The sequence below is a fragment of the Falco peregrinus genome, chromosome 5, assembly GCF_023634155.1.
Source record: "Falco peregrinus isolate bFalPer1 chromosome 5, bFalPer1.pri, whole genome shotgun sequence".
Lineage (NCBI taxonomy): Eukaryota > Metazoa > Chordata > Aves > Falconiformes > Falconidae > Falco > Falco peregrinus.
In genome coordinates, this window is record NC_073725.1 from 55,417,630 (window position 1) to 55,436,603 (window position 18,974).

Consider the following 18,974-nt stretch of genomic DNA (forward strand, 5'->3'; position numbering starts at 1 on the left):
GCTGCTGCAGTCCCGTACCTGCATGCTGGGCTGCGTGTGCGCGGCGAGGAAGGGCTGTCCTGGAGCCTGCAGGAACTGCTGCCGTGGAGGGATGAAGGGCCGAGGGTTTGCTGAACCTGGCTGGTTGAAGTGGAGAATCCCCACAGGACCTTGAGGCTGCATGTTTGGCCGCACCGGCCGCTCTCTGGGAAACACGGGCTGCTGTCCCTGCTGGTTAAACGCTGGCCCGGGCTGGCTGAAGGGCATCGGATTTTGGGTAGGGACAGGATGTGCGCTATTAAGAAGCGGGGGAGGTGGTGGTGGCGGGGGGCTTCGCTGCTCAAACAAGTGATGACTTGGAAACCTTGGATCTGTGGGAATCAGGTAAGTGATTACATGACAACCTCCCTGGGACACAAACACATTTTCAAAACACAAAGCTCTACTTTGATTTGGAAAAGTAACCTGAAATTTGTAGAAAGCAAAATTGCATGGGATGCTTTAATTTTAAGAGCTAACCCTCAAGGCTATGTTTCTCTGGCTTCCGCCACTTGTGTATAAAAGGAATTGATGCCTGAAAGACCAGCACAACTGGTACTTTCCTGGAATTAGCAATGCCTTTTAGAAGTTCTACTTTAGTGAAGTCAGTGAAGGATTCCAGGGATTATAGTTTAAACACAAGAACTCATAAAACATTGATACCACTTGCTGACCAGATATTTAAAACCAGACTTTAAAAAAATTTTTTTACGTATTTTGTGTAGCATGTTTACAACACATACATTATCTATGTGCATATTACATATATAGGGTATATACACACATCTATATATATGCATTTAGTATCTATTCTGTTTGCTATGCTGTATCATTTTAGCTAACCTTAACTGATTTCCTACAGTACACACAAAATCTAGGTGGTTTAAAGAGCTACTAGTGGAAATCAAAGCATATGGAGACTACTAGTTATCTAAAATGTAACAAACTATAACTTTATTGCAACAATCACTTCAGTATTGTTTTATTGTGTATCTGTATAAATATCCAGATTGATGGTAGTTACAGATGGAGACATCCAATTACATCAAAAAAGTACAAATATACCAGACCACCAGAAATTTTGCCATGTACAGTCTGGCTACATCAAACAGGGTCTTCCAGCCTTCAGGTTCTTCCAAACACTCCACGTTATATGATACACACTTACACTGCATAGCCACTTTACAAGAAGTGGTTTTTTTTTTTAAGTTAATAGCAATGAAAATTCTTACCTGCTATGAAGAAAGGATCCCTTTCCTGAGGAGGTGGAGGAGGGAGTGGTGGTGGCGGGGGTGGTGGCCCTCTCCACTGGTCCTGGATTGGCAGCCTTGGGGCTTGGGAGAAGTTGGTAGGAACGGGTCCAGGTGTATGCTGCTGAAAGTCTGGAGGGCCCTATTTAGTAAGGCAGAAATAAGATTAAGACTACCATTCAGGAATTTATTTACTGTCTGCTGTAAATTTTTTCCCTCTTAAAAGTACAGTTGCTTTATAAATTACCTCCTAGGATCTGCACAAATTGGCAACCCTTACTGAGTCATTCTTTCACAATGGAAGATATATTAAACCCGAGTACAGTATCTTGAAATGAATTCACAATGTTTTAATAATCACTAGCACCACAGGAATGCCATTTCTTCTCAAGCTTATTGAAATCCATGCAATTATTGACCTTCCTTCCCATTAATCCAAAAAATCTGAATGTCTACTTCAGAAGACACTTCTGACATTTATCTTCTTAAACCATGCTATTATTCATCATGAATTTAGTACAATGTAAGCTACAGAAGTGAAGCAGCTCTACTTTAAAAAAAAAAAAAGGGGGGGGGGTAGCGTTGGGGTGGGGAGAACAATTTATGGCATTCAGAAAATTAAAGAAAACATCTTTCAAAAAGCAGTGGCAGGAGAGTAACACTTCTATCTATTCACAGCTTAGCATCCAAAGCATTGTAAGAAAGAATGCAAAATTATCTTTCCTGCAGTTAGTTGTTGGGTTTTTTTTTTTAATGTAGCAAGCCTACAGAGAGAGCATGTATCAGAGAAAGCGGGATGTTAATCCAAAAGCAGAACTTTGCAGAAGACAGACTTGAGTAATTCACACTATCAATTTTTCTTTTATATCAAAAGTTAACAGAATATGTTGGCAACCTCTGATAAACAGAAGCTCTGTTTCACATAAATTCATTATATTCACAAGCGTTTCTTTATGTTTCCTTATGTGATCAAAAAAAAAATAAAATCAAGTAACGAAAGTGATCTGTGAGCATCCTGAAGTTTTCCTCTTTATATGGATTCTGAAATCAGTGATGACATCTGTTCTGTGTATCATCTACATTTGATGCTCACCTTAAAGCTTAAAACTTGCCATTGCTGAAGACAAGCTTTCCAAAACAGATTTCAGGCCAAACATGCTCTGCTAGACTGAAGTATGGTCATCAGCAAAGGACCAAACCACTAAGTTGCAGTGGCTTGTCATTTCTCTTTTGAGCTGCTCTCTCCAAGAACAGTACAGACAGTCTCACTCTATCCTATTAGTACTGCAAAAATTCTAGCATTTTAGGAAAAGAATTTCTCACACAGCAAAAATGGGTATTTGCCTTGGAAACAGAAGTCTACTCACTACTGAAGCAGCACAAGACAAAGCTCCTTCACACCCTTCTACCAGCACGATACAACTGGGATTGTCAAGGCCCAAACAAGGAGATGAGAAGCACTGAGGATCACAGGCATCATCGAATCTGTGGCCTTCTTGCAAACCAAAACAAGGACATGCAAGATACTAAAACCTCTTATTTTAAAGCCAGGCTCTGATTACTTATTTTAAGTCATTTTACAGCCATCAACTGCTAAATACTTTACCATTCCTAGAGACTAAAGGGTCTATATCCCATTGCCAGTGCTTCTAGTCAGTCAGTCTGTGGGTAATTCATTTAGTGGAAATACACTACTACACTCAAGCATGATAGTCCTCATAACAGGCATACTGTTTGTAGGAGGAACTACTATGCTTCTGCAAGTGAACAGTTACCAACACAAAATATTCTTGCCACCTCCAAAGAAACTAACACCAAGTAACAGGTGACAGGCCAAAAGGAAATGGTCTCAAGCTGCACCAGGGGAGGTGTAGTTTGGATATAAGGAAAAACTTCACTGAACGGATTGTCAAGCATTGAAACAGGCTGCCCAGGGAAGTGTTGGAGTTGCCATCCCAGGAGGTATTTAAAAAGACCTGTAGATGTGTGTCATTTTAACCCCAGCCAGCAACTAAGTACCATGCAGCCACCTGCTCACTCCAGCCCCCCACCATGAGAAGGGGAGGAAAACCATGAAAAGGTAAAATCCACTGGCTGAGATAAGAAACATTTAATAATTAATAACAACAACAACAATAACTGTAATGAAGTGCAGAGGGAGGAATAAAACCCAAGGGAACAAAAACCAAACCAAGTGACGTACAATACAATTGCTCACCACTCGCTGACCGATGCCCAGCCTGCCCCTGAGCAGTGATCAGCAGCCCCCAGCCATCTCCCCCCCAGTTTATACACTGAGCATGACACACTGTGGTGTGGAATATCCCTTCGGCTAGTTCAGGTCAGGTGTCCTGGCTCTGCTCCCTCCTGGCTTCTTGTGCCCCTGCTCACTGGGTATGGGAAACTTTAAAAGTCCTTGATTTATAATAAGCACTACTGAGCAACAATTAAACCATCAGTGTGTTATCAACATTATTCTCACACCAAATCTGAAACACGGCACGTACCAGCTACAAGGAAGAAAATTAATTCTATCCCAGCCAAAACCAGGACAACGTGGCAGTTAAGGACATGGTTTAGTGGTGGACTTGGCCGTGCTAAATTAAATAGTTGGACTCAGTGATCTTAAAGGTTCTTTCCAACCTAAGTGAGTGATTCTATGAATTTCACAGGCTGTCTGCAAACAGCCACAGCTGGAGGAAGAGGGAGCTATTTGGGATGGAGAAAGTGACATTTATTTATCCCATCAAAATCCATTCAGTTTTGGCTGAACAAGGCTATTCAACTGCATTGCCCTTCCCTTTTGTTGAGCTGGACAGCGCTGGCTGCCTGCCAGAAGAGCAACTGAACATAAACCTTGAGCATCCTGACCCTTCGCTCCCAAAACACACCTCTACCATCACCGCATGTGGGAGCTGCCAGAGGTACTTTCAAACTAAGGTTAAATGCATTCCCTCCGTTTGGAAGCCTCGGTGAGAAAAGCCTATTTCTCCAAGCAGTGCTCCTACAGCCATCCTAGGGAACACCACCTCGGGGGCGGCGCCCAGCAAACCAACTGATATTTAGCTATTTAGTTATTAGTTGATCACCAGGTAATGCATATGGTCATTGCAACAGAGGCAGGGGAGAAACCAGTTCATCAGGGCAGTTTCACAGAAGGTGGTTTTTATCTTGTATCTTATTTACAGCACGTAGTCACATGAGCGCACTGGGGAGAGAAAGCAGTCTTGACAGACAACCTTCTTCCTATTTTCAAAGAGCTTGACTGGGAAGCTCTGGAATTCTCCCTGTATTTTTCTCTAGACACAATACATGCCTACATATATACCTTAGTTATTTCTCAAATAGCCAGCAAAAACCAAATTATGTGGAAACTTACTGAAACCTGGCCTAATAAAGCATAAGTATCACAGATTTGCCACCCAGGCTGAAGAACTGGCAGCAGTAATGATCTAGCTGGGCTTGTTTCCAAGCACCAAATGGCACTGCAGTGACCATAGTCTCATCTATTTGCTTCTTTCAAAGTCAATATATTCTGCCCTGGCTGAGGTAACAGATCCTCACCAGTCTCTCCCCTCATTGCCAAGCTTCAGTTTTAGTTGCTGGGCTACAAAATACAGGCATCTCCACTTCTATGACCAAATTTGTAACCTAGTCTCAAGCACCTTCCCCAATATTAATTCTTTGTCCATTTAGACTTACTGTTCTCCTGGTCCTGCTTGCTTTTCAGATCCATTGATTCTCTCATTCCCATCATGTCTTTCACTCTGCCCGCTGGCTCCTAATCCCAGTGTGGATCCAGCTTCCCAGCTCCCTAACTCCAAGCTGGTGGTCCACCCAAGCAGACCCTGCATTTCTTGCCTGTACACTCAGTCCTCACAATTTCCCCTCTTTTTCCTGCCAGGGAAGGAGAAGTAAATGAGAGTACAGGCTGAAAGAGATCATCTGCTCTTATTTAAAATAAATACTACTTCATATCGGTTTTCCCTCTCCTGCCAATCCATACCCTCGTTATTATACCCAGATCTACCTCATCTCAAAGCAGCCCTGAATCGCAAATGCATGGAAAGTCCTGCTGAATTTCACACAGCTCTTATGAACAGAAACATCCTCAGTACAGCCAAATGCAATTTTACTCCTTGAAAAACTGAGCAATGCTAAAACATTTCTAAATAATTCCCTCGGGCATAATAATATTTTTCCACCGTTTCAATCCTGGAATGAAAGCATTTGGAAAATTTCAACAAAAATTATTCAAAATGAGGTAGTCAACCAGCACATCTTGGTTCAAGCCACGGGTATCTGGTAGTATTATACACACTGAAAACAGCTTTATGTTTCCCATCATAAGGAAGCTTTAACCCCTTACAAAATAAGCTTTAGTTAGATTTTAGAACTGAGTAATACATAGTTATTTTAGACTTAAGAAAGGTCACACTTTTAAAAAATAAGGTTAGTTTATTTACAAAAAAATTACACAAACCAATAACCAGCAAAATATTTTACTGTTAAAAATATAAGCAATACTGATTTCAAGCTCCCTTCAGTAGCAAAGGTGTCCATCCAGCTTAATTTAAGAAGCAAATATTTACTGTCCTCTAAATACTTTCACTAATTTTAAGAATAAACTAACAGTTACCCAACTGTTATCCATAAGCTGGTATCCAAAAATCCAAAATGCCCACCAAGATACATTGAGAAAATATTTTTTTGCTCTAGTTTTATTAGTACTACATTTCACGCAATTATATTCCACAACGCTAGTTTGGGTCAAAATAACTCCAAAACAGTCCAACAAAATGAGAGCAAGAAAGAAGTATTTGAAGTTCGGAATTCTTCCTATCGGCCTCTCTTTTTTCCATCCCTCACAGTTAAGAAATTCTGGGGTTTTCCCACTTACTTTTAAAGTAAGATTCCAGTTAAACTTTAAGGCTGATAAGTTTTTAAAGATAAAAATATTTCCCAATCCTGAAGCCAACCCTTCTCCTCCATTTCGCATTTAAAAGTAACATGAAGATACTTTTCGTACCCTGCAACAAACATGAGTTGTCCCTCACTGTCAGGATTCATTAGTGCTGAAAACAACAACCTTTCTGCCAGAGCACTCACTCCACACACAGGGCTGGGTTTTTTGAAGCCTAAAACTTCCGAAAATGGCAAAACTACAGAAGTACGGCTGATGTAAATCACACCACAGTAAAGCTGCATGCTATACAGACAACTGCGTATCACTAAGAAATGCCTACTTATTTGATCATTGAACAGATTTTAACTTTATGTACATGACATTTTGAAGAACTACTAAAATATGACTGATCACATTTCTTGGCTGATAACCAAAGGCCAATCATGCAAAATTAATTGCAAAGACTTTTGTTATTTGCTGAAAAATGAATTACCAATATTTGCTTCTAAAAAAGAAGAAATTAATTTGATTCTCTTCCTTCTAACATCTGTGAAAAAGACTGACCTCTACTTCTTTCCTAAACCAGTTTTGCTTCTACTATCCCCAAAGTGTGAAATAAAATTCTGCCCTAAATTACAGAAACATGCATAGGGAGAAGCTTGTATTTCCAGTTTTTACATTGCTGAGATGCTGAAAAAGCATCTCTTCTGAAAAGCTGAAAAGGTTTTTTTCTGAAAAAGCTTTCGGGACATTTCGAACAGGAATTTGATTGTGTGATTAATTTCACACACTACATGTGAAAAACTCTAAGGTTCAACCAGAGCTACTACTTCCAGACACAAATGAGGTTTTTTTTAAAGAATATATGTGAACTATAGTGGGTATGTTTCTAAGTTATGAGGTGCCTGTTTGTTCTTTTGAAATACCTTTTTTTTTTTCCAATTTAACAGGAATACACTAATACTACAACTTTCTCCATTACTTAACAGGTTTTGAGGGTGGGTTTTGGTTTGTTTGGGATTTTTTTGCTTAACAGTAGTTCAACTGTAATCCTAGGAGAGGATTATTTTACTATTAGCGTTAAAAACTATGTTCACCAAGTATTTGCTGCTAATAACCCCCAAGTGCCCTGTGGTATTTTGTAGAAAAGATCACGCAGAGCTATTTAGCTTCAAAAATTAATGAAGAGCAGGTGCAAAAGCCAGTTTTTATAATGGTCAATTTTTGATAAAATAAGCATACTGTAACATAGATGCATAATAAATCTTTATATGCACAGTAGTTACTCCCATTTTTCATGGTTTTGCTATCTGGACAGTTTCAAATTACAACCAACTATTCACTACACACATCAAATAAAACTCCCTACAAAAAAATAATTTTAACTATTACTTCACCATTATTAAACCTTTTAAGAATCTTCCCTACTTAATAAATCTCACAATCTTCGAAATACCCATTTTGAAGTTAACAGGTTTCAACCTAACAAAAGAAAGAATTAAAAATTCTTATGATCTGCCAAGGTTGCAAGGTTCTACATTTCAGTTCAACATGGGGCCAACCGATGCTGCGAGGGAAAGGACAGAATATTTATGTCCCTTTCCAGCGAGATCCCACAAGCCTGGTTTACATTCATACAGGAATAGTTACAAAGACTGAGTTATCAGATGTCCATGTGTGAAAGACCCAGCAGAGCACATGTACGGCACTTTTTGGAGGAGTCCCCTTCTCATCGTTATTGAATTATATAGTATCACTATTGTTGATTTAGTATCAGCAATAGTGATTATTTAGTATCATTATCAGATTGATTACTTAGAAGTGGACTAAATTGCAAGAAAATACTCCTAAAAATTGAAGTTTTAGCTAGATTTAAAACTAGTTCCACAAAGAGCATGAAATCAGGAAAAGCAGCAGACCTAAACCAGACATAACCCTCATGGCACAGTCTGGCCTTGAAGTTCTTAACCTACAGACACGTACCCCTTCACAAAACTGCGACCACTTCGGCACTGTGGTTCCTTCGAACCCACCACCCGCAGCCCTCGCGTTAACAAGTATTTCAAAGACCTGAGAGAGAAACTGGTTTGGAAAGCTGGAAGGCTCTTGAACAGCCTCCCAGCAACGCTTTATGGGCTGCAAGGGGACACAGCTGTAGCTATTCAGCTTCTCACCTGTGGAAACCAGAACACGTCAATGCATAAACACTGAAAGCACAGTACTGAACATCAAGATTTTTCTTAAATTACCAACGAAAGTAACTTTTGCACTGTGCTTTTTCCTGTTTTTAAGAAGTATGTTGCACTCTTTCATTTAATTTATCCTCCTGTAATTTTACTTTGAAAATTCTTACATACCGTTTCTTTTTGAATACGGGAAGGGAGGTCTAGAAGGAAATCACATTGGAAATAGGGTTCTGTGTGAATTGCCAGAGACCATAATCACAGACATTTTAGAAATACTTCAAAGGACAAGATAATGGCACAGTGAAGTGCTACTGAACAGGTATTTTATTTTCTTAAATCTTTAATTTTGTGAAGTTTACTCTGACAAAGAAAAAAAGATGCACCCAGTCTTCCTCCCACACACACTAACTTAGAGCACCTCAGATTGACATTTTCATACAATTCTGCATGCCTGCAGGTTGTACAATTTTCCCTTTTACTAACTTCCATTATTCAGTATACCTAAGGCATAACTTACACCTTATCAATCACTTGGGGGGGGGGGGGGGGGGGGGGGGGGGGGGGAGAAGAAAAAAAAGTGATGCAAACTTGTGTCTACAATTCATTAGGAGTTGTGAATAGCTCATTGAACATGACTTTCACACACTCAGGCAATCCCACCTTCTGAGAGAACACAAGATAAGGTTTCTTTAATCCTTTCAAAGAACTGCACTATTTTGCCTTCCTTTTATCCCTTTAAATATCCTTCCCAGTTAAGAAATTAACATTCTCTCTCATACAATTCTTACACAAATTGTACTTTTACTTTTCTGCATCTCTTGTTAATTACATGATGTTATCTGCAATAATCTATTCATGAAGCACAGATAACTTTGGTTACCAATAAAAGGGAAAACTTAGCATAAATTGCTTAGCACAAAGTTAATCTTATAAAGCAAGGAATAAAGAGGATCTAACAGCTATTATAGGACTTATCAGCTTCTCTAAAAGGGTCACTCTACTTTTTTTCATGAGACTAATTAAATACCTTAACAATGTCATTGAAACTTCATGAATCTTTCAATAAAATACACCCTGCCTCTACAACATGTTTTCATTTATTAATCTCACTTAAAATGCAAAGAGCTAGGAGAACCCCATTGACAGTTAAGCGGGGCCACTCAGTTAATTCTTCTTATAAGGTTTAAATGCAAAGAATAATGACCACTATAACCTATGACAATTAAAACTATAGCCATCTGTCACAAGATGTTAATCCTCTTACTTCAATGGCTACTAGACTTTCTGAAAAGCTTTCCTAAAATGACTACCTTCCAGTGCAAGAAACCGGCTTTTCAACCTCTTGTGTAGGAAGCCCTGCTTCATTTATCTCTGATAGGGTTCAAAAATTTTCAAGTAGAAATGTATATATCCCATAAACCATGGTTCTTCATATTCAGGTTGCATATACTATTCTCATTTATTGTGCACAGCATACAGAAAGGAAATGATTCACTTGACATTTTATTATAAAACTTATTTTGGTATTTCCTTAAATACAGTATACATGATTTGGTAGTGTCTCTGTGAGGTTTATGACAAACATATAATGCCACAAAGGTGAACTAAAAACTAGCAAGCACCACGATTTTCCCAATGGATTTATTGGGAATTATTTATAAGACAACCTTATATAAAAAATCATGCCTGAGATACATTTCAATCAAGGACAAAAATTAAGAGTTCAGAGTGATTATAAAACTCAAGATAACAATCACAGGCTACCCATACATGAATCTCCTCAAAGCTTCTGGAATGTATTTTCTGAGGGGAAAATACAAAGGAGATGGCAAGCACTGGTTCAAGTATGTGGACTGCACAGATCCTGGTATTACAGGCAGATTGCGTCTGAGAAAGAATGGGTTGATTATTTTCCTCAACTGAGCTGAAAGTAATTTTTAATACTAAAATGCACTACATAACTTGGACAAGCGTCTCTTTGATACGACACAAAGATAAGGAAGTGTGTTGGGAGGTTTAGGCACAAGTCCACATCATCTGTCAGAAATCACCAGTGCCCGATTTCACTGTTTAAGGTCCCAAAACAGAAATCAGCCATTACCCAAAAACAGTACAAGCAAGGAGAGAAAGGCATGGAATCCCTTGTTATTTAAGCCAACTTATGATCACGTAGTTAAACTAAGGACACAAGCAATACAGAAGGATACTCTCAGCATACTAAAACAATTCCAGACAGTTCAGGAAACTAAAGCTAAAAATTAGATTGTGTATTAAAAATATCCCTTTTCAGCGAGCTTCAGAGCATCCCCCCAAATACATCAAGCAGGGGTATATTCATGTTGCAAATGGAGACCAAAAATGCTCCCACTTCACTATGTTTCTAAGCAGCAGCAAAGTAGAATGGCCCACAAGCAACCAGTTCTACCACAGAAGGACTGCACTGCAGATGGGTTCCTTGAACCCCCGTTTGCTCTACCTCTGAAGCATGTATGTTAGAAAAGAAAATCCACAGAAGTGGTCCCACTCATGAACAATGCTCAGAAAATGCTCCTAAATGAAATGCAGGCATAGGAAAGGTATTAATTCAATCCCAACTCTAGCTTTAACAGTGCTGACGTGCAGAAAAACCATGCTCCCATCCATCTGTTTTATGTGGATGAAGGAAGAATGTTTCCAGCAAACAGAGAAAGGCCATAATAAGAAACAGTGTGACAGACAAGCTGTAGTAGCCTGCATGCCTGAAGGAAGAGTAAACCCAAATCACTCAGATTAGAGCAAACTTAAATAATTTATTAAACAGGTGTTTTAAACTAATTAATCTGGAAGATTCAGTTCCACTTTAGTTTGTAATCCTCTTCAGGGGTGTGGTACAGAAGACCCTGTGACCATTTTTGCTTGGTGCCCTCAAACTTTTTAAGATTAAAGTACGATACAAATACAAATCAGAAAAACATTTAGAATGATGAACTCTCCCTTGAAAGATGAGAATTTCATGATCATTTTATTTAAAGACAACTAAATCCTTCTGCATATTTTTTGTGCTGAAAGCTAAGTTTTAAGGATGTGTAAAAAATTAGGGATCTGCAAGTTCTGGACCTCCTCTACTTTCACAACTAATGAGATAACACATCTAACAAAATTCATACCTTCTTCTTGGGCTTACTGGAGACTACTGGAAATATTATAGCATTTGTTGACCTAATGTACCTTGGTTACCTGCATATCATTGACAATTAGAAACAAGTATGAGGTCAGAACTGGATCATGAATAACAAATTCAGGATTTCTACATTACAGCCCAAGCTTGAAGGTGCAGTTATAATTCATTTTAAAACAATCCAAGAACCTCAAAAATAAGTACAAGTGACATGGGAAAGGATGCCTCTCCCTTCATCAAAAAATGCTACAAAAAAAAAAGTTAAGAAGCAGACAGCTCTATAGAAGACAAATACTAGAATTGCTGCTAACCTGGACTTGCATCTGTAATAGATAATGACATTTTAGACCTGGCTATTTAGTGATTACGTTATCTGACTCCTGACTTTTAATTCTGTACGGAAATCTCATTTTTGAGATGTATTATACATCTCTGACCTTGCAAACATATTGATTACAAGAACTTTACATACCCAGAGCTTCCAGTGTGCCTGCATGTATTACTTGCGTGTTATATATGAAAGCCTGAACACTTCATTCCTTTTTGGGTATCCTACAGTCAACCCATAATATCCTTTAAAATTACCACATTTTATTTTAAACAGTAGTATGACTTCCTATTTTATAGTGAATTAAGTTTTTTTTCCCTTTAACATTGTAAAGAATTAGCAAGAACTGAAGGTGCAGAAGGTGAATAAATACCATTTATGGATTTTGGGGGTTTTTTTTATTGTGATGACACAAATGTACTGAATTATCTTTTAAAAGGACATTTTCTCAGCTCAGTGAAAATAGCTTAAGAGTACTATGCTATCATCTAGGACTCTATAGTATTATATTAAATGTATTTTATTTTTCCATTCAGTGTTTAAGCTCTTACTGCATTGTAGTAGGAAGTCAATTGTACATTTTAATTGGATTTCTTTACAAGCCTTGACTTCTGCAAAGTATCTCTTTAACAGTGCCTAATTAATGGCTACATAGCTATATGCTTAATATTTTTTCCTCTTTACCTCGGTAAAAAATTGTGCTTTGCTTCAAATTTCATTCATAAAAATATACCAAAAACAACGTACATACCTATATATAAAAATATATCTACATAAAAACTTTTTTACTGTGAGAGTGACTGAGCACTGGCACAGGTTGCCCTGAGAGTTTGTGGAGTCTCAACCTTAGGAGATATTCAAAAGCCATCTGGACATAGTCCTGGGCAACTGGCTCTAGGCGGTCGTGCTTGAGCAGGGGGGTGGACAAGATGACCTCCAGAGGTCCCTGCCACTGCAACCATTCTGCTGTTCTGTGTTTAAGAAGTACTAAAGCTGAGACTGAAGAAAATCTAGCATCATTAGCACAGGGGAAAAAAATGAATTCTACAACTCTGGTTTCCTTGGCAGTGCTAAATATCAATCTCTTAATGGAAAGGTAGACGACACTAACTACGAAATATAAATGCACAAGTTCTGTTTGATTTTAGTATCTATAGAGCATGTGCACACTGGTGCTAGCATGACAAGTTGAAGAGTTACTGCATTTAGAAACCATCTATTTCTCTCTTATTTAATAGCTGTTACCATCATGTTTTGCTGCTGCTGCTCCTCCTGCAGATGGGAATTCATTGATATGATTAAATTTGATGGTATGATAATGTATGGTAATCGTGATTAATCAGAAGCCCACTAGCAAATGGAGGATGTTGGGTATTATGTCACCTGCATTTTAAATTGCATTCCCTCTATGCTAGCCTGACAATACTTGACAGCTGGAGGGATCTCATGCTGCATCTGCTTGCTACTACTTATAGATCTGATAAGAGAAAGTGCCCATCATTCCTTCACTATCTTAAATGCTGTAATTATAGGGATTTGCAGTCAAGTTGTGAAAACAGTAAGTGTTAAAAATGAAAGCTTTTTGGTAGCTGCTGAACAAGCTCTGTCTCACATCTGCAAGGGCTATAATCTGAAAGAAATGTAATTTGATGCGGCAGTCTCATTCAAACATGATTTGCATGAAATGCTGTATAAAGCAGTATCCAAGAAATGTCAATCAACACCACCTGATACCATGTATCCTGTTAAATGAAAACAAAATGCTTTCTACGCTACCTGTGATCTGCCACTGCTACACCCTAATAGAGCAAAAATTTCATTTACTGTTACTCATTATAGTAACCCCATAGCTAAAGCAGAGTAATTGTGAGGAAGTAGGAGAATCCTTTTCACAAGTGGCTTTTATTTCCATTAACAGTTTGTCTCCTACATACATACTGTTGCAAACACATACAACTTACTAAATACCATTACTTACTAAATATCAGTTTAAAATAGATTGATCGTACTCAGATGTAGAACTGTTTAAATTGTCTATACCGTGAGTACTGAAGAATGAGCCACAACCTTAGTAACAGTTGCTAAAACCGTTATTCACATGTGGCAACTCACCATCAAATTTGAAGCAGTGGGAAAAAAATTTTCTCCCTATCTGCTTTTCCCACAACAGACAGCAAACACTATTGCAAGTTTTGTTCTCAAAAGCACCCCAGATTTCTGCTTCTACATACTACAAGAGGTGTTTACATAAAGGCACACCCACAGATCCAGATACACTGTAATATCCATTAAACTGAACCAAGTTTACTGAAATGGTGTAGGTTGATCCAGTTCTGTCCAAGGACAACTCTGGGGAAAAGTAGTTAACTGTATTCTAATTTATCTTTTATAATTAATTTGTATAGCACTAATATATTACTTGTCTAAAAGAAGCGTTTCAAGCAAGTGACAATGAAGGACAGCCACTTCTGCTCTGAGCAATGACAGGGCACCTGTTTAAAAGCCTCTCATAGATTAAAGCATAAAGTGTTTAAAAACAGTGTCTGAATCACAAACACTTGAAATCTCAGAATTCAAACCAGAGTTTTTGGAAATGGTGAAGAAGTGAATCAAAACTAATCAACTGCCTTTCACAGCATCCATTTAAGACATCACCTGATGTCCTGGAGATCAAGTAGAAGTATGTTGAATAAGAATATAAAGAAGTTTACTAAGGTTTTTGCACTTTAAGGAAAAGAATAAAAATCAAAGTATTCTTTGGGATAAAGATGATTTTGAAAAGAAATTGTAAGATAAGTTCCAAAAACAAATCACGTCAAAGCCCTCTGAGAGCTAAAAAGACAGGCAAAGTAGAATATTCACAAAGGCCTGACAACAAGTCACTCTATTAAAGTCTTCTTTTTAATAGCGAATAAAATAATGTTACACAATTCAACTTTTTCAGAGCTGAATTCAACCGATACTGAACAGCCTCCAGTGCATTAAGGTGTCCTATCAAAAGAGGAAAGCTTTGTGCATTAAAAAATATCAAAGCATTCCTGGCATAAATTAGTCAGGCAGACACTAGTGGTACTTTATCTTGTGCTTCGTGCCACTTAAGACTATTCCTAACTCCAGCTCTGAAACTCAGTTGACCAAAGTTAAATTGTGCCTATGGGATGGACACCTGCCCAGCTCACACCACACCCAGAGCGTTGGGTTAAGGACAGCAGCTAAATCAGAATTTATCCCAATTTCCTGACAATCCTCCTGGCAAAAAGCATACAGCTGCATTATCAGGCTCTGCTCTCTCTGCAGCAGTTTCAGAGAAGGATCCAGGGCACAGGCAGCAAGGAAACTGAGGATTTATTGCTCTCTTCTGCTTTGAGCAGTGCGAGGCAGGTTCTCCCCAGCTTCCTGTTCACTCTGAACACCCCCGGCTCCAGCCCCAAATTGGGATGCTGGTGATACATCACAATTTCTGGATGAAGAACACTGACAGCGAAAACATCTTCCCCTCTGCCACGCTCCATCCCAAAGCGGGCATGACAACACTCATTCCACTTTTCTATGTGTTTAACAAGAATGCGCACACATCACACATGGTTATTACTTCAGTGTTCATTAAGTGAAATAAATTATGTTTAAAGACAAAATTTTATAAATTTTTCTTCAGGAAACATTGAAACACTCCAGACACAGAATATGCTGGTGGACTCGCATAAAGGATGAAAAGACCTGGACCATCAGCTTAGCTCCTAATTTCATATTAAGCCATGATCTGGCCTCTATAAGTCAGTTAGCAGTAGCCTACATACAAAGTGTTCAGAAACACCCCTTCCATCTTCTATTTAATTTCTTCTTCCCTTGTTTTACCCCATCCTTCTTCACAGAACGCAGGAGTTGAAAGAGAAATTAGCCCAGATAAACACCAGAGGACAGGAACAACGGTCCCTCTTGTGTAATACAAAAATCCACAGGCTCCGTACCTGCACTGGGGCATCCACAAGAATTAATAATTTTGTAAGAAAACGTGTGAAAAGTTCAGAAAACACATACAACCATTTTTCTGTCACCTTCCTTTAAACGGATCAGTCCCCAAAGTAGACTCTTATTTGTGAAAAACCAACCATGACACTGAGACAGGAACAGAAAAAGGCATCTTAACCACTTTAAAGCAAAGACATGGTAAAACAAGATCTTCAGAAGGACTCTGCCAAAGAGGTTAGCTTAATCTCTTCTTTAAACAGTTTATAAAGAAAACACACCATTGGCACTTGCACAGTTCCAGGTTAATACAAATACATGGAAAAATATTAGCATCAACTATGCTTGAAGACTGGGCTACTATCCATTACAGCCACCTGAAGAGCACTGTGAAATTGAGACAAGCAGAGAAGCCTTCACAGAAGTCAGGTCTTTAACTCCTGGTTACTATAAGTTCACCATGTTTCTCAGCCATAACATGCCTCAGATCCACTATTTATTCATTCAGTCCTAATCAGTTGAATACAGCTCTCAAACACCATTCACACCAAGTCACCTTGAATGATCACAGATTAAAGAGATAGACAGCTTCCTTCCTTTATTCAAGATTACTGTAAATGTTAAAACAACTCTTAGTAAGGAACACAGATCCATTCCATTATGTCATTTCTAATACTTTCTCTCTAATCATTTCACAAGTTAAGCTTTAAGTAAGAAATAATTGAACAATGAGCCCTACCCTGAAATACTTTGATGCAAGGTTAAGTGAATTTAATCACTCCCAACTCCAAGCAGGTTAAATCCTGATCAACATTACCCTGATTTAGTACTACATTATTTCTTATAATTTAGAACTCACACCAATATGCTAATATGCTCATTACAACTTTGTTCAACTCTTCAATTAAATCCTTCTGCAGGAGGTTGTAAGAATTAACCATTACATGGTTACAAGTCACTTCATTAGCACTAAATTAATAACACCTGGTTTCCAATGGATTTATGACTTGCAATTGATTAGCTCTGATTGAAGCTCTTCCTATGTTCAGAGTACACACAGGCTGTATGCTGAGAGGTTTCTCTCCTAGATAAGGTAGGAACTCAAGAGGCAATTTTTCCTTCAGTTAGGGCACTAGCTTTTAGGTCTCTCCCTTGCAAGAATTTCATTACATTTAGTGTTTCCACCTCTGCCACACTCAAGCAAAATAAACCATCCAGTTCAAAGTCAAAGGGCAAAGCAGGCTACAAATATTCAATTCTAACCCCACAATTTTTTAGAAAAAGCAATTGGAAAAATCAGTTGACTATTTGATTAGGCAAACCTAAAAACAAGAGCAAATCAAGTTATTACATATCCAGAGATTCTTTCTACAATGAGGAAAAGGATGAATGAACTATAGCCTGGCATACTACTGTGATCTTTTTCAAATGGCTTGTCAAACCATTGCTATAAGTCAACATTTATACATAAACAAGTGAATTACAATGGCACAAAGGCATTTGACATGTAACAGAGCAAAAAAAGGGTAGCTCGGCAAGATAAAACGTTAGTCAGAAAGTAAATTTGTCTTTAGCTCAAGAGCTAACATACTACATTTAATAAAACAAACACGAGATATGTACACAGTGACACTTACTTCCTAATCCTAATATGACTGATAACCTATGCAAAATTTATAAAGTACTTCATACGAGAAGTCCATATTATAGCCATTTTATAACTCAGTGAGTCATGGAAAGATTAAGTAACTTTCTCAGTGTCATATAGCAGGTTACTAGCTGAAATAGAAAAAAAAACAAACCCAAAAAAACAACAGCACAAAACCCCAAAGAAACACTCAGGGCAAACAAACCACAGTACTGGATGCTCTTAGTTAAGCTAGCCCTCCTCCTCCTCCTCATGAAAACAGAATTACACTGACTTTTTGCTAGTGTATTGCTTACATAAAAAGGCAGCAAGCAGTCAAGTATCTTCCTTCAGGCAAAAGGAACAAGAGTCCTACCAAGAATGTTCAATTTATTTTATTCCCTTTTAAAAACTGTTGTATACTCTCAACTTGCAAAACCAAAAGTGAACAGAATTAAAATCTAATTTCACAGTCAATTTAAAAAAAAATAATTTCCAATTTTTCTACAGTGATGTAAACACACTTCAAAGATGTCAATTACAATGCCTTTACAGATATTCCTTGTCTTCCAATTTCTTTTACATCCCAAATTGTGTTTATTGGCAAAACAACTTAGTGTCAAAGGAAAACAAATGCAAGATATTTGTTTTCATAAAAAGCAATTAGAATTACTTTTAAAATGTTAATAACGTCTCCACATAATACTAAAGGCTGCTGAAGAAAACTATTTCCTCTGAAAACCACAGTATTTTTTTTAATAGAATAGTATCTTCGGTTAAAGCATTAATGATAAAATTATATTACATTAATTTACTTAATGAAACTGTGGTCATAGTGCTTAACCTTTTTACACTTCACAGAAGTAACGCGGCAATGTAAAACCTCTGTTATTGTAAAAAATACAGACAACACAATTCCTCAGCTAGATGTCCTGTACAAAAAGTATTCTGTGTCAAAATCAACCAGGTATGCACATGGCAATCAAAAGTCACAGCAGGTTTCTGAAATCTGCTTCTTTTAAATACATCTGATCTCTATGCAAGTAATTTATTGTGTGAAACTACACAGATGTTCACAAACATTACTTTCCGCCTTCAACACTGCACACATTAACAGAGGATAATTTTTGTGTGGTTTATATCTCTGGGAAACATAATATATGGGTCTTTATTTGAAAATATTCAAGGCAATACCGTAAAAACTATTTTTTTGTTTTGCTGGTTTTGATACTCTGCAAGCCACCTGAACTAAAAATTTAGGCCAACAGAACTGAAATTATGAAAAAAAGGTATACAAGCATGCACTCTCTCCATTCACAGAATTTTTTTAAAAAAGCAAAGCAGTAAAGCAGCTAAGTGCCTTGTTTGTTTTAGAAGTTAGGAACATAAGAGAAAGCAAGGTCATGCAATGCCATTCCCATTTTTTTATATAAAAAACATGAGGGCATTTAAATGACTGCTGATTTTTACAATAAATATATATTACTGCTTTTTAAGCTTAGGGATTATTTCAAATAGCCTTTTATTACATCAAAT

General features: G+C 37.8%; 1 protein-coding gene across 7 annotated transcripts in view; it reads right to left on the reverse strand.

The window, feature by feature from the left end:
- Positions 1-18,974, reverse strand: part of RBM33 (RNA binding motif protein 33) — a 105,747-nt gene that overhangs the window by 44,234 nt on the left and 42,539 nt on the right. For all 7 annotated transcript variants that reach the window (XM_055806914.1, XM_055806915.1, XM_055806911.1 and 4 more), the window contains exons 11-12: positions 1,251-1,410; positions 19-350 (exon numbers count right to left, since the gene is read on the reverse strand). In XM_055806914.1, the coding sequence (XP_055662889.1) occupies positions 19-350; positions 1,251-1,410 (492 nt within the window). The remainder of the gene's footprint in view (positions 1-18; positions 351-1,250; positions 1,411-18,974) is intronic.